This window comes from Rhipicephalus microplus, chromosome X (genome assembly GCF_043290135.1).
Source record: "Rhipicephalus microplus isolate Deutch F79 chromosome X, USDA_Rmic, whole genome shotgun sequence".
Classification (NCBI taxonomy): domain Eukaryota; kingdom Metazoa; phylum Arthropoda; class Arachnida; order Ixodida; family Ixodidae; genus Rhipicephalus; species Rhipicephalus microplus.
The window spans coordinates 448,340,317-448,356,805 of NC_134710.1; the positions used below are offsets into that span (position 1 = coordinate 448,340,317).

The following is a 16,489-nucleotide window of genomic DNA, read 5'->3' on the forward strand; positions in this document are numbered from 1 at the left end:
TGAAGCATGCAGCTCACAATAACAGATTTGCTGCAACACTTGTTGATTGCCATTCCAAATGGCCGATACGTATATTTCTGCACTGATATATCAACAATCACAGAGAAAGAGTTTTTAAAAAGTGTTTATGCTCCCCGTAGGCTACCCAGACATCTCTTGCAACACAGGGCTCCAGTGCACTTCGCGTAAATTTATAACCTCCCTGCAAAATAGAGTCATCTGTTTTTCGCGTTCTATAGTATACTGTAGAACCTCAATCATAAGATTACTGTTGATGTGAATTTTGCAATGATACAAATTTTGAGGTTCTTTGGATGGACTACATTACATAAAATGTGCCGTCATTCGGGGTTATATCAACAGTTTTCCCAGCCGCCGCGGATGATACGAACGTATGATTGGCTGCTGCACGCGAACGGCACAATGCGGCTTGTCTGAGGAAGGAAGGTCCATTCACACCGTGCCTCGAAGGGAGTGAACGTGGCAAAACTCATGGGAACTTCCCTCGCTTTTTCCAATAAGTTTCGCCACTTTCCCTCCCTTTGATGCCAAGCGGGAATGCGCTTTAGGCACCAGCAGCATGAGTGATGAAACCGCAGTCCCTTCATTGAGACGAAGAGTGAAGGCAGGAAAGTTTAAAAACGAACATCATGAACTTTTTTTCAGCAACTAGTGGTTGACTCGAATAAAGTTCTTGTTAATCTTCATGATCAGCTTTATCTTGTTTTTAGTTCATACAAATTCGGGCCGATATGAATATATGTTTCGTTAATATTTGCCTACGCAAATGTTAACGAAAACTAACAGACAATAATGCCAGAGAAAGTATGCGGGATGTTACTGGAAGTAATTGTAATGTAAATGAGAAGAAAGGAAAGTGGACGGAAAGATAACTTGCCAACGGCCTTGTGGTGGCAAGTTATCGCACAATATCAATGTTAGTTCAAATATTGTGTCTAACAAAGAAAACACCCAAATGGTGACCATGCATTTTTCAAAGCAAGCGGCCAACAACACAACAAGCAAAAAATAAAGTACTGTTTGCTGAAGACCCAACCGCAGTCGTTTTCAGGTGATCATAAACAGCATTTATGCATTGCTGAATGCCCATGTGCATTCAGCCAAGACTGAACTGCTTGCCAGAGCTGCTGTGGTTAAAACCTAGTTTGCTAACAATGCAATCATGAATGGCGACCATGCAATTTAGAAGTCACACAAGAAACGTAGTGTCACACGTGGGTATGAAGGTATACAGCATCCTGTCGTTACAGTATGGGTTAAGGCTTCCCAGTATAACAATGTGAACTGCATTTTTATTGAACAGTAATGCCATTTTTGCTTTTAGAGTCACACATATACAGCACTTTGTGCTCGATGTGAGCAGATAATCACCCAACATACACATGGTGCTGCCAGGTTCACCTGTATTAATTAGAGTTTGAATGCTTTCCAGGACGAAAGGATGACTTGGGCTTATCTTATTTTACTAACTCACAAAAGCAATAAGGTATTGCTGAATGAAAAATTAAATCACAGAGCGCTTGAAAACTGTCGCCTCCTACGTAGCCTACTAGATACATTGAAACTTTGTTAAACTGTACCCACTTACAAAGTACTTTCGTTTTAAAAGTAGTAAAATAAAATCCCCAACTGAGCGGCCATTGAACATAATGAATTTTCTTTTTCCAATTTTCGTTACGCACTTGCTACGCCATGTCATCCCCCAGTGGGCATCCTGGCAGAGCAGCAAGCCCTAGAGAACAAACACGCCTCGCTTGTTTGCATTGGTGATGATGGCCGCTGTGTTGAGCGCCTTCTCTTGGATTTTTTTCAGTACAAGAAGTACATGGCCTCCGACATTGGGAGCTCAGCGCTCAGCCGGCTAGGCTTCTTATGTTGTCCACGTGGCGCACTTTGCGCAAACACGGTGTGCGCTTTGCTTTCCTTTCTTCTTTGTTCTTTTGGCGCGGTACGTAAGTGTTCTCTAGCTGTGCAGTGATGTACGTGAGAGCTGTGGAGGCTGCGGGAACAACGTTTTAAAGTGTCATCCCCGTGTGCTTGTGCTGCTTCGTACTTGTGTCATGCCGAAGCTGGACAAACGCCCCAAGTGCTGAAAAATTGAGGAGAAATTCGACATAATTCCTGCTATTGAATGTGGCACAAAAAACGGTACTGCCCCGCAAAAAAGAGCTGCCATTAGGCATAGTGTGTGGAACTTAGAATTCCAAAGACAAGTTGCTCGGCAGTGCTACTGCAACTGCGAAAAGGTGTTGGCTACGCAGTCCGCCGTTTTCTGATGTAGAGGAGGTGCTGGTCAAGTGGCTAAAAGCTGCACGGTCAAAAAAATCAGCCTATCAGAGGACCCCTACTCAGGGAGAAGGCTCTGGTTTTTGCTCAACCATGACAACTTCGTGTGCAGCAATGGCTGGCTAGCAATAATTAAGGTGAGACAAGGCTCGAATACTAGTGGTAACAGGTTGAAGGAACGACAGTGAAAAATTGTTTCAATTTCAAGTGTGCTGGCTTCAGTGTGTGTGCAGGTGACGCAGATGACATTTGAGACAACATCGACTAGACTTCAGACATCGTAGACCAAGCTTGCGAAACACGGCTTGCAGAAGTGCTGGAGCGACAGGGCATTACGGAAGGCATTTTCTTCCTTGACTAAAGAGACGTAGACAGTGATGTTCAGACATTCGACATTTGCCTTTGTTGTAGCAGAGTTACCAAACCACAGTGATGAGAACGACACTGAATTTGACAGCACGGGCAACTCAGGTCCGACAGAGGCAGAAGCTGCGCATTGTGTCAGTGTCATGCAAGTATTTTACAAGAGGGGGCTGGCAGAATAGCTGGCTCACAGTATAAGCAAGTTTGATTGATTTGTGGGGTTTAACGTCCCAAAACCACCATATGATTATGAGAGACGCCGTAGTGGAGGGCTCCGGAAATTTCGACCACCTGGGGTTCTTTAACGAGCACCCAAATTTGAGTACACGGGCCTACACCATTTCCACCTCCATCGGAAATGCAGCCGCCACAGCCGGGATTTGGTCCCGCGACCTACGGGTCAGCAGCCGAGTACCTTAGCCACTAGACCACTGTGGTGGGGCCAGTATAAGCAAGTTTCAGGCTGATATTGTTGCTGCTAGGCCAACGCACTGTCCAATGAAAATAACAGACTTTGAAACACGAAACTAATAAATTACTGCAGGTTTTTTTCTGTTTCATCGCACTCCCTGAAGGTTTCTTTTTTTTGGCAGGTAAGTGGGTGACTTGACAATATTTCAGTTAAGCAGTACTACAGTTTAGTACAAACTTCTTCGAGCTCCACCGAACTACAGTTTAATAAAGTTTCACTGTAACATTGATTCCTCAAATCTTTGATTGAGAGGGGTCTCACCTGACATCCAGGCACGCAAGACAAGGCACCTGAAGGTAGTTGTAGCGTATCAGCTGCAGCACAATAGGCCCCTGGTCATCATGCGAACCTATTTTGCCTGTGCACTTGAAAAAGAAGTGCGCGGCCCGCACTTGGTGACAGATCTGGCACTGTCCCAACAGGCGGCCCGGTTCAAGTACATCTTTCCAGCAGGATGGGTCCTGCACAGAATGCTACTTTAGTTGGGTACACCAACTTTCTTATCTCATGAGGACAGTCTTGACAGGTAAATTGATTGGCTCAGGAGCATGATATCCAAAGCATGCGGACCAATCAGTGGAACAGTTTTTCAACAGTGTCTTTTTCATTATTCAGCTACGCTACTCTTGTGCGCCACTCTGTCCATACATGCATGGCCAATAGATACGTGTTACTGTAACACACGAGCCTTAAATAAATTTACATGCCTCATTTACACGATTGTAAGTAGACTTGAGCATAGAGTGACCCTTTATAATGAACATCAGGAAAAGGAAAAGCAGATATGTGAGCATATTCCCTAACAAAGAAGATTGCCATGATGAAACCAAGTTTCTGGAGCAGCGGCTCAATTTTCGTTGCTTTTGGAAAGGACAACACATTCAAGACTCTTAAACTCTATTGGCTGCGCGATCGGATTCAGCTTGCTATTTCTTACGTTTGAAGCAATATTTATAATTCCACTGCTCAATGAACCTGATCCTCTTCCTTCTTCCTCCATGCACTGTTCTGGCAAAACCGCTACCAGACAGCTGCTTTTGCGAACAGACGCCATTGGATCTACAATTTCACAAGACAACATGCAGACACTGCTCAGCGACATTGACACTCCTCTGCACAGTGCATGCGAGCTGTATAACACAAAGTATGCGTTGAATGTGCTTATACACATTGTGCATCAGCACATGAACTCATTAGTGAGCTTCATTGATTTATCAAGTCCCAGACTACTCGCCGGCGGCCCGCGGACGCCTTGGCTCATAGGCAACTATGTCACACGCACGTGATTCCGAGTCCCGAGCGGTCCTGAACCAGTTCGAGAGGCCTCAGGCCATCTGTGCGCTTGATACTCTTTGCATCCGCTGTGGCGTCTGCAATGCCGTCTGCTCCCTTCATGGCTGTGACACAGGCCACAACACCGACTCAATTCCAACCTCAACAGTAGTTAGGTAGTGAATTATATACCTATTTCCATTGTGATGCAACTTACTGTAAGTGAACTACTCGAGCGTGCACGCATCGTTGACCCACGCAGTCGTTCCACCGCTGTTTCACCCAGCGAGAACAGTAGAATCTCGATGATACGACCACGGCTGATACGAAATTCGAGGTGATACGAATTTTTCTGTAGTGCCAGCCGAGGCCCAATAATTTACAATGTGGTAGAGAACAGTTGGTACAAACTGATTTTTTACCCTAGTCATTTGATACAAATAAATGCCGCCCCAGCGACAGCTGCGAAAGCAAGCAGTGTGTGCTGCGCCGCCAGTTTTGCAAGTTGCTAGCGCCACCTGCGAGCGGGAGGCAACAGTCTCCGAAAGACAGTAGGATTGAGCATGTTAGTATACCATGATAAAGAGTGCTTAACAGCTCAAACGACAGGAGGGGATAGAAGAGATGAGACAGAGCGCTGAACTGCCAACAATTTATTTCTTGCGGAAGACTTCGCTTTCATAAAGTCACTAGTTGCACCAGTCATGCGCGAAACACAATGATAGATAATGCATACGTACATCACACCTACAAGCAAAAAAACAACATTTCTTTATCGGTGAGTGCGACAGAAAGGGTGCTAACACAAGGGCCTTTTAATGAACATATCTTTTCAGCCTCAATAATCTCACGTGTGTTGCAATTCCTGCATATTGCAACAATAGTAAACTCTGAAAATATTGGCCGGCTGCCACACAGGCTGCAGTGAACGGACAACCATCCTTGTTTAGAATGATTCACATTGTACATATTGTCACGTACGTCCCGCGAAAAAGACGAAGGCGACAGCACATACGCGCATCTGCACGCTCCAACGATTCACCACAGCGGTCCGCTCGAACTGGTCGAGCCAGTCCTCGACATCTTCATACGGTTCTCCACGGAAGACTTCGGGAACACGAGGAGTCTCGAAAGTTACCTGGTAAGGGTGAGTCGTCTGGGCCGGGGCCGGGGGAAGATTCGCAGACGCTGAAGGGGCCGCCATGTTGGTAACAGGAGATGCCGTCAAGAGTTCTGGGCTTAGGCCTAATAGGCGCCGGCTGAATCGGTGTACTGGAGTCGCAACAAGACGTTGAGGCTCCAAACTGGGTGTACGGTCCCGAACAACGCTTTCTTGCATCAGGTTGCAGGCCCCAGCACCTCCACCAGTGTCGCGACGTCAAGAGAGAGGTCGTACTCGAAGACGCTGAGAAAACAGCAACCGGTCGGTATTTTTGTTAACCGCGTGAGAGAGAGTTCCTCATCTTTTTCGTTGTTGCGTTCTGCATAAAAGCGTGCAGATGCGCGTATGCGTTGTCGCCTTCGTCTTTTTCGCGGGACGTACGTGACAATATGTTCCTTCAGCCTGTCATTTATACAATGACCTGTTTGGCCGACGTAATATCTTCCACACGATAACAGCAACTGATACACCCCATTACAGATACAATATCAAAATTTATTTGGGTGCTTTGTAGTGCAACGGCCTCAGAAGGATGGCTGCACCGTTTCAAGACGAGACAGTCTTGTTTACAAAAGTGTCTGCGGGGAAGCTAAGAAGGCTGACGAGACAACTGTTAGCGACTGGCTCTCAAAGCTGGAGTCACTTATCTTGGGGTATGAGCCTCGTGATGTTTTTAACACAGATGAAGCAGGCCTATTTTTTAACCTTCAACCTGAGAAGAGCCCTTGCTTAAACGGTGAAGCGTGCCAAGGAGGCAAGAAAAGAAAAGAACGAATAACGGTTTTTTTGTGTTGTAACGCCGACGAGTTGGAAAAACTTAAGCTGACCATCGTTAGAACATTTCAGAAGCCTCGGTGTTTCAAGTGCATGAGCCTTTTGCCATGCATTTATTGCGCAAATAAAAAGCATTGATGATGACGGCCCTGTTCGAAGAATTTCTGTCTCTCCTTGACAGAATGGAGTGCAAGTATCGAAAAATTGTTCCAATTCTTGACCAGTGCGCCCTCCACCCGAAGCAAGTAACACTTCAAAATGACAAGCTGGTTTTTTTTTTGCCCGCAAACACTATGACCCACTTGCAACCTCTTGACGCTGGAATTCTAAGATATGTAAAGCACCATTTCAATAGCAAAAAAAAGAAGCAGAAAGACACCAGAGATTTTTCTTCAAAAAATAATTTTTTTTTGGAGTGCCCAAAATGAGTTTGCTTCCAACTCGGTGCAAATTTAGCTAGTTTTGCATGTGTTCCGATGATATGAATTTTGGCTATTAGGAATATTTTTTGTGACCCTGCAAGATTTGTATCATCGAGATTCTACTGTATTGTATAACACTTTTGTCCGGCCTTCAGGAATACGCACAGGCTCGACATGGCTCAGAACACCGATGACCAGAACTGGGTGGGCGAACAATGCGAAAACCAGAAACATGCGAGAAGCGCACAGAAAAATAGAGAGCAAGCGCGCCTCAAAAATTTCTCATGTCTAACTTAAAATGGCCGCACAGGCATGCGCACCGCGCTGTCGTCTGCCAGCTGCCTGAAAGAAATGAAGAACATCATTCTGCAAACAACAAACCAATAGCTGTGTAGAAGACACCAGCAGATGAATTGGACGAACCTATCTAGAAATACAGACAATGGTTACTCTGCAGGTAAACTACCTGCCAATTCTATACAGCCTAGACTTTTAAGGGGCTTGTTTGAAAGGTTCCTGTAGAGTCAAATGCCAGGATGGTAAACACGATCCACAACTTTTAAAACACTTAGAAAGTGTACCAATAGATTATCGTACAATAGTCTAATCATGAATGAATGAGATTTCTTAACCCCTTAACTGCTAATATTTTTTTTAAAATTTCTGGTTAAAAAGTGCTTATATTTTTTACTGCTGATTTCTAAACTGATTTTACTAAAAGGTAGCGAGTTGATGTTGAAAAAAACATTTTCACCACATACTTAGTCAAATCAATAGAATAAAGCTTATTTCTGAACAATAACAGGGTGTCTACGAATTTTCTTTCTCAAAATTCCCCGACTTTTCCTGCTTTTCCATGATTATTTAAAGCAAATTCTATGACCTTTACGTCTGCTTCCTCAAGACCCTCGAGTGGTAAAAAAAATCACGTGCTCCCATAAAATAAGTAAATAAATGTACTAAGAGTGCTCAGAATGTTCTGAGCACGTGCAGTGAATGTGAAAAAATATGTATACAGTCAAATCTCAGTAGAACGAACCCCACATTAACAAACTTTTCAGATTAACCAACTTTTAAAAATCCCGTGCCGACTGGTAATAGTTTCAATGTAAAATTATTTCACTACTATGTGCTTCAGAATACCGAACTTTTCAGAATAACAAGTGCTAATTTAGTTCCTTGTTATATTAACAATGTCTCAGTACAACGAACTCATGTTCTGAAATCTGTAGTGACCACCGAAGGGGTACGCAAGCAGACAACACAGCGAACCGACGCTTTGGCTCTCGGAACATGTGCGATGGTGTGGAAGGAAAAAAAAAGGAGGACTTTTTTTTTTCTTTTATTAAAGCGCCTATGTTGCAGGTTTACAAGTGCCGAGGTGAGGGGCAAGAGCAACATGGGAGGACAAGGTCGGAGAGGCAGAGTGGAAGTAGGAGAGCAGGAAGCATGGGCGCGAAAAGCCTGAGACAGCGAGGGCGCAGAAAACCGATTAAACGCGAGGAATTTTCTTTTTTAGCTCTTTCTTTTCTTCATAAAAAACAACAACTATATGCTTCGAGTTTTTCTTTGTCACTTCTACATGTGCTCCAGAAGGCCTTGTCAGTTGTGCTCATCTCTTTTCTGTGATTACTTATCGCGTCCACAAAGCAAGTCAGCGTTTGCGCTGCGGTGCTATTACAATGAGTTTATCTCTGCTTGCGACGAAAAAGCAGAAACAGTTTTCGCTAAGCGAGAGAGTTGATTGCCCCACCGAATCGCACCACAGGAATGTGGATGAGCTGGAGACCTTCGCATTGCAAAGTTTGTGCTGCACGCATAAAAAAAAAAATCACAGACTTCTTCAAGTAAATGTGCATATCTTAGTGTTCACTTGTGCATTTGTTTTTTTTTTTTTTTCGTGAAAAACAAGTTCAACGACCCACCGTTTTAAAGGTAAGTTGTTTTGGCCGGTGCAAAATAAGTATTTATGGTTCATTTTTGGGCTTTCACTATAATGACCTTTCAAAATAACGAACGAATCGCCCCAGCCCCCGGAAGTTCGTTATACCAAGATTTGACTGTATCTGGCCAAAACGCAACCTCCGAGTCAGAGAGTAAGCAAGGTGGCTGGAAGAACCAGAAAGCAAACACATCAGTTAAAATTAACCACAGCTAAATGTTCGAAGGAGCCAACGACTGTCCTACAATGCAGTCAAAGCTGCTAGAAAATGTAGAAGTTGCACCATCTCGTGGTACCTGTGTAAAAGTAGGATGCCAAAGCCTGACTGTTTCTGCCACTGGAACATATTTTAGTTCACTATAATGGTTACAGTCCAGGTCACTTAGAATGTTGATTGGATTACATCCACGTGTATTTACTGACTTTACTGTTTAGAATGTGGATTGGATTATATCTGATGCGACCTAGATTGCTACATTTTTACTACTTTCACTTTTCAGCAATAATACACTTTTTCAGCAATAATACACTTTTCAGCAATAAAAAAAAATCACTACTGCTCGCGTATTCCGTGCACCTTGCATTGAACAATGACTAAGAACTATGTCGCAAGAACGGAGCCATACTGCAATTTTTTTTCAATTTTTATCTTTCATTCTTGTTTTTTTTTTTTTTCACAACGAGTAAATGCATCTTGATTTTTCATTTCTCTGGGCTCTGACGCTTAGAGTTCCACAAAGTTCTCAGATGCCTGCAATGAAAGCTACGGCGTAGTAAAAGCACTGAAAACTCATAAAAAGCACACAAACCCTGTCCTTGTCTCGCTTTATGCACTCTTATGCACAGTCTACTCATCCAGGCAGCATGTTGTAGTCTGCTGGGTGCCAGGACACCGCGAAATACAAAGCAATGTTCTGGTGGACAAGCTAGCTAGATCCGCCAACAAAACCGATACCAATACATCGATACCGATTCCTGCACACGACTTGAAACCTTTTGTAAAACGAAAGCTCAGGGGTTATTGGCAGAGCAGATGGGACATACGCACAGGTAATAAATTGCATGTCACCAAGCCGCAACTTGCTCATTGGCCGCCAGTATCAAAATCATGCCACACAGAAGTAAACCTTACAAGGTTCGGAACAGGACATACACACACAACACATTCATTTATTTTGTCTCGTAGCAATCCACTTTTGTGTGGCAGATATGGAGAAGCACTCACCATACTTCACATTCTAATCCAGTGTAAAGAATTAGACACGCTGAAAAGACAACAATATTCGTTACCCTACCAATGACAGGTACCACTTCACCCTGCAATATTCAACGGTAGGGAACCACTTTTCACACATGAATCGTTGTTGGCTTTTTTGAGAGACGTCCATACTTTTCATATCATATACCCGGGCATTCTGTAGCACGACCTCTCCAGAGAGGTCTCTGCTGCAGTGGCTACACTGAACAAGGCACATGCCTCACGACCCTTGGGTGCAAAGTTGTGAACGATCGAGGCACTTGTGCTAATGCCATACATGTCCACCATAGTTTTTATTATCACAAACTTTTGTCATCCATTAACACCACACTCTTTTCACGGCACGGTCATGATTTTATTACTTCTAAGTTTTTACCAGCCTTAGTGCGAGGAATTTTAAGGCCCTTATACAGCCACTTATCACAATCATTGTCCATATCTCTAGTACCATGCACTGGCGCTCTTTGGTCACGAAACGGCCCTTGAGCCACAAAACATCAAACATCATCAATGAAAGCTAGGGGTAGTGTTTAAAGCAATGACGTTTGAACATGTGCTGACAAAAAGGAATCTGTCAGGGTGCAACACTCCCTCGATTCCATAAATTTATGATAAATGTTGGTGAGTTACCTTCATTCGTGTACTCTTTTATGGACATAACTGAAAAGTAATAACAGATTTAATAATAACATCTCAAGAAACTGAAATGAGAAATTTAGGTGAAGTTACCCAACCCTACCCTTGAAACGTGAGCTACCAGGAATAAATGCGTAGATGAGGACATTTTCTGTTGCATGGCCAATAATAATAATGATCACAGTGATATTAAAATAAACGGCATGACACGGCTCGGCTAGCCTCTGCTACTGGCAGTCCCAGCCGAACCAGAAGGCCTTCAAGCCGACCTGAATCATAGTCAAGACAAACATGCACAAATTTCAAATGTGAATAATGTTGTGGTTCGAAAGTAAGATATGCTGTGTGATATATAGAAGCAACAGATATCAAAATGTGTTTGTACAAATAAGGAAGTTAGGAAATGCTCTAGACAACGTGAAGGACAAGTTGTCAAGCGAAAATTTCCACTGTCTTTTTTTACTTTAGGCTGCCACGATTGTGACAGCCAGTACATTGCGGTGAGACAACTAATTTGAAGGAAAGAGTTAAACAAAACGCGAATATTATGTCCGGAAACTACGTGTGATCTCATATGCCCTCGCGAAAAATGTGGAATCTACAGTAGGCCACCAAACTGACTGATTAAGCGTGCACGTTCTGGCCAAAGAAAAACTTGCACCATACGTGCGCCTGGAATAACAGCACATGGAGACAACTGCACATATGCTGAACAGGAGTGATGGGACGCTTCCAACAATATACTTCCAGAGCTTACGTCACGACAAATTTAAATACGCTGAGCCTTTCTCATGGCTATTATTGTGATCAAAGCTCCCGTAGCAGGTGCCATAATGTCAGCAAACTTTGTATTCTTTTGGTGGGTGTATCCTTTCGCATCTTCACTAAGAAGCAACAGTCGCGCACTGCTTTTTTTTTTTTTTTCATACACATCTTTTAGCTGTTCGCTGTAGTTGCAGCCGAAGGAGTGGCTTTTTAAGCTTTGATCAATGGTAATGCTTATTTTTGTGATAGTCGCACAGACTGCCATCAATTTCCATGACGCAGGCAAGATTTTTCAGAAATACCCCGAATTTTCCCCGACTTTTCAAGAAGGGTCCAAGTCATCTGACTTTTCCAGGTTTCTCAGGTTTTCCAGGTTGGTAGACACCCTGAATAGATAAAAAACCAGCTACCTTCTGCTGACAAAATTTAAAAACCTTATAAACAAAACAGTTACAGACACCCCATCTTTATTCACATGTGTAGGCTAAGCACCTCTGGGGTATTTCATTTGGGAAGCTTTGGGGCTGTGTGAAAAATTTCAAAAGAGGAAATAACCCAAAGCTGCTTCACTGATGAGCACTTGCAATGGTCACGCCCCAGCTGTTTTCATCACCCCCGGGGCAGCTACTCAATTCACCGTCATTGCTGTCTTCACTTTTGGACACAAAATAAATATCTGTACTGGAATCATTATGTCTCAAAAAAAGATGACGAAAATGAATAGCTTCTTTTTCATGTTCAAATCTGTGCATGGGTTGTCACTACTGCATGCCATTTTTTCTTACAAAAACCACGCTCCTACCACAGGAGAAAATAAATCCTTGACCAAATGCTGCCTATCTAGTGAATGATAGCCATTGCAAGCCGTAAATGCACACTTCTCCGCCTGAATGGTAGAGAGGAGTACCTATTCTGCTAGGATGAGCTCTGCTCGTCCAAAATAGTTGAGAAGTTATGGTTGAATAAGCCTATTCTGTCCCTGTCTCATGGTAAGTATCAAATGAATTTCAGTACATTGTCTCAAAGCATTTTCTCTTGAGGTTTTTTTTGTCATAAAGGTAAGTCTAAAATCCAGTATCAAAACCTTATCTGCTTTGTGTTTATTGCAAGCTACTGCCCATGCCACGTAATATAGGCATATGGAATTAGATCTCCCTTTCTTGTGAAGAGTACGGAACGTTTTTCTCGGCATTCCATTTAAAGCAATTTTCATCTGCCCCTCTGGCCACTGTATTTAGAAAATGCTGGATTTGGTTCTCACTCATCATGGGCGGCAGATTAATTCTGCCGTCCATGTCTTGTGTCACCTAGTCTCGTGTGAAAAATAACTTATATGAACAAGCTTTGAATTCTCATTAAATTGGAAAAGCTAGAAGGCAATGGACCTTTTGAAGAATGAAGGAACCTTCACCACAGGATTCACAGCAGACCCGGAGCTTGCCTGGAAGAACACGGTCACAAGGCCGCTTGCAGTAGACAAAAAACAGAGCCTTGTCCGCCTCTGGAATGCACAAAGAGGTTCCTGGGTAAACCTGTGCCATATGGATGTATTTTATTGGCTCAAAAGCAATACGATGTGCGTCAGAACTCGGGAATGTGCACCGTGGCTGAACAGCACCGACAATGGGATGAAGTGCGTACACGACACAGCGTTATTTGTCCTGTTGTCTGCTTTGTTCTGCCACAATAATCATGAACCAGCTAACAATCTTTAAAACCCTTAGGTCTTGCATGTGTGTAATTTAGTCACACTATGCAGAAAAGGAAAAAAGAAACGATGACCTAATAGTCTCAAAGGTAGTCTCCTTTTTCCTCGCTGCAAATTTACTATGGCATGAATATTGTTATTTGAGGACTGCCTCAATGTATGCATGACTTCAACACTGAACAACATAACATTAGCAATAAAAGTTATAATGTCAGCAAAATGTGAATAAGCCCAGAAAAGATGACACATGAGTGAAAGATTCTAAAAGTGACCTGGTATAAAAGAAACCAAAGTACACTTGCTATATGGTGAACTGGCAACTCCGAGCAACAGGAAGTCAGTTTTCTGCCAAAACAGATGAAATCATGGGTATATTAGCAAGTTCTTGAACCACTTTTCCAAGCAATCATTGATTAACATAAGTATTAGTATTCATTGCCTCATAAATTGATTGCCGGAAAATTTGTTGAAGAGCTCAATAACAAGCGGAGTACAGTAGCACTTTAAGCATTTATTTTTTCTCTTCGTTTAACTAAACTGAGAAAGGAATAGCATGAGGGAAAGAGGTAACATTCACTTGCCTAACCACCTTGACTGCACATCATTAATCGCAATCCCTCTCTCCTGTGCTAGAATGCGCAAGCGTGACTCACTGTATAAGGCGTGGACTTGCACGCAGCCGCACCCTGTGGCAAGAAGCACGCCTAATCAAAATTCTGCTCTAGATTTATGTCGGCTATCGGCTAATAACATACTGTCTGCTGTTTGATGTCAAACAGCAGGCACTCGCAGGTGCAGAGGGCACAGGCCATGAAAAGAGGGGGGCCGAGAAAATGGCAACTTTGTGCTCTACTTCTAAACTTTGTTTTGCAGCGCACCACTGCAAGATTGCACTGATATGTTTGTAGCAGTGTCTGCTATCCACAGGATGTGTTTCTTCACAAAGCCCGAAAAGTAGTTTTTGACCGCCTTTCGCCTTTAAGAGTTCAGTACTGCCTACCTGCGAAAAAACCTGGCTTTTTCATATGCACGACTCAAAAGCACTAGTTCAGTTTTGTGACTGAAAAAAATCCTAGTGGTGGTGCAGCTTTCAGAATGGGCAATAATGACCTTTACTATACTCTTTGCTTCATGACGGGTATTAGAATTGTGTTGAATACTCATTGAGCAAGTGCACAAATGTTTTCAAAGAGAAATGTGATGTTTTGACAGTGCCTACATTCTTGAAACTCTTTACATGTAATTAAAGTCGTCACTGGTTGCATAGAGAGGACATCTTTGTGCAGAAATCAGTAGTATATGAATCAAAAATATTTAGAGGTTGCCCCCTAATTTTAGTATTCTTTACCTTGGCAAGGTCCACCCTGGAAAGTCTTCAAATGGACAGAAAAAAAGCAAAACAATTTTATGCATATTAGTAAAGTACAATTTCACAATACTGAAAGCACCACTCTAACCACGAGGATACAGAATATTACATTTGAAAACGTAGCCAAAGCAGAGTCATAGTTATTAACACAGTTACCAGTTCATACTAGAGCTTAACAGGACACAAACCCGCTGTAGTCCGCTTTCATGTTTTGGAGCAGTGCACCATAATTTCATGTAATGTGGCAGTTCTGATGCAACTTGGCAAAGAAAGTCATTAACGGAGCAGTTTGGAGCAACTGGCGCAGCAGTACAACGCCAGAGCAGCACATGCGTGGCATGCCCATGCAATAATTTCCACAAATGCAATAAATTGTCCATGCTCAAGTGAAAATTGAACAAAACTTAAAAATGCTGTACACTGTAATGCTACAGCCATTAAGTTTTACGAAGCAAACAGCACATAACCCAGAAAGTAAATTTTCCTCCAAACTGGTAGGCATTCGGACAGGTTCTTTTCAGGTGAAGCAAGGCCGGGCCCGAGCTTCACAACGGAGATCGTTGCCATCTTCAATTGCCCCCAAAAAGACGCTTTCACAAAAAGGACGACAAAATAACAACAAATCTTTACACAGGACTATGTAGAGCAAAAGAAAGTGGGTCCATCAGCAGCAGGGCCGGTGTTCAGCCGGCAAGCTTCTCGTAGCCCAAGACGTCGTGGGCTATCCTGACCGCTCCTTTTATCCCTGCCCTCTTTGGCTCACTCATTGCCTAGTTTCAGTGACACCAGTCAAGACCGCACAGGCAGGTTCGTGGAAAGAGAGGATGAAAAGGGGGGTGAGTGCAGCCGCTCCTGCTCGGGAATGTTGATGTGGGGAGGAGAAAAGAGGGGGTCACACAGTGCACAACCTTACACTATAATAACCATCTATGGCATCGCACAGTGTGCATAAAAGCACCATAGTGAAATGCTGCCAGTTTTCTAGGTTATGTCCTGAGAACTGAGCACAAAAAAAAAACTACATGAGTGCGAAAAGGGAGAGTAATGATGGCGTGCATGCCTGTTTTGCGTGCCAGATGCTCCTCTTCCGTGAGCTGTGAGGTGATGATTCCTTCACCAAGGGGGCACTGCACCTCTGCGTTCATGCAAGCACCGCCATTCCCTGAGCGCACCGCATGCACCGTAGTCTGCTCCTCCACATTGTAGTCCTGCCAAAAAATTTAACAGCAAGTCAGTTAGATATCAGTTACAAGACTAAACAAACATGCTTAAGACAGTGCTTATAACAGACTTGAACTGAGCTTAACTGCATGGAAAATTATACAGAAGCCGCAGATAAAAAAAAAAGGACACTAGTACTACACACTTTATCCAATAGAACACCGAAAAAAAATGTGACATGCCTCTAAATTGCTACTAGAGCACCTGAGCTGTGCAGAAGATATAAGGGCATCTTTATAGCACCCAATAACAATAGCTTACCCTTTCTCTTTAAGCCCAATAAGTTGGGATTCTATTTAGATTATGTATTCTTTCTTTTTTTTTAAGAGAATGTGATAGAATCAGTGCTAATGCAACCTTCACCTTCCTTATTTTTGCAGAAAGCTTTGTACACTTCTCTCTCTAGCTGAGCCTTAAAACTTTCAAGAATACACCAACAAAAAGGTCAGATAGCTCGGTGAGCCTGATCTCTTTGCTTCTATTTATGTGAATTAGGTGATGTGTTGTAAAGTTTACTGCAACATAAAATAATCCCTAATTGGTCCGTATGAGTCATTTTTATAGAAGAGTGAAGTGAATATAAATGAATATATTCAAAATATCTGATGCAAATGAATTCACCCTCTTCAGCAGGGTAATACTCTGCTTGCTCAAAAAGAAAAGTTCCGTTTTCTTTGACATACAATTCAATTTTGACATGGTGGAGCAAAAGTGTGATTTGGCTTAAATGGAACATATTTATGTTAAAGTGTCTGCGCAGGCACAAGATGAGACACACTAAGTAGATTGCGCCCGCTTCTGTGTCTCATCTTTGTCCT

General features: G+C 42.9%; 1 protein-coding gene across 4 annotated transcripts in view; it reads right to left on the minus strand.

The window, feature by feature from the left end:
* Positions 1-16,489, minus strand: part of park (E3 ubiquitin-protein ligase parkin) — a 134,701-nt gene that overhangs the window by 102,226 nt on the left and 15,986 nt on the right. For all 4 annotated transcript variants that reach the window (XM_037413141.2, XM_037413140.2, XM_075880594.1 and 1 more), the window contains exons 2-4: positions 15,511-15,658; positions 12,759-12,874; positions 3,404-3,603 (exon numbers count right to left, since the gene is read on the minus strand). In XM_037413141.2, the coding sequence (XP_037269038.1) occupies positions 3,404-3,603; positions 12,759-12,874; positions 15,511-15,658 (464 nt within the window). The remainder of the gene's footprint in view (positions 1-3,403; positions 3,604-12,758; positions 12,875-15,510; positions 15,659-16,489) is intronic.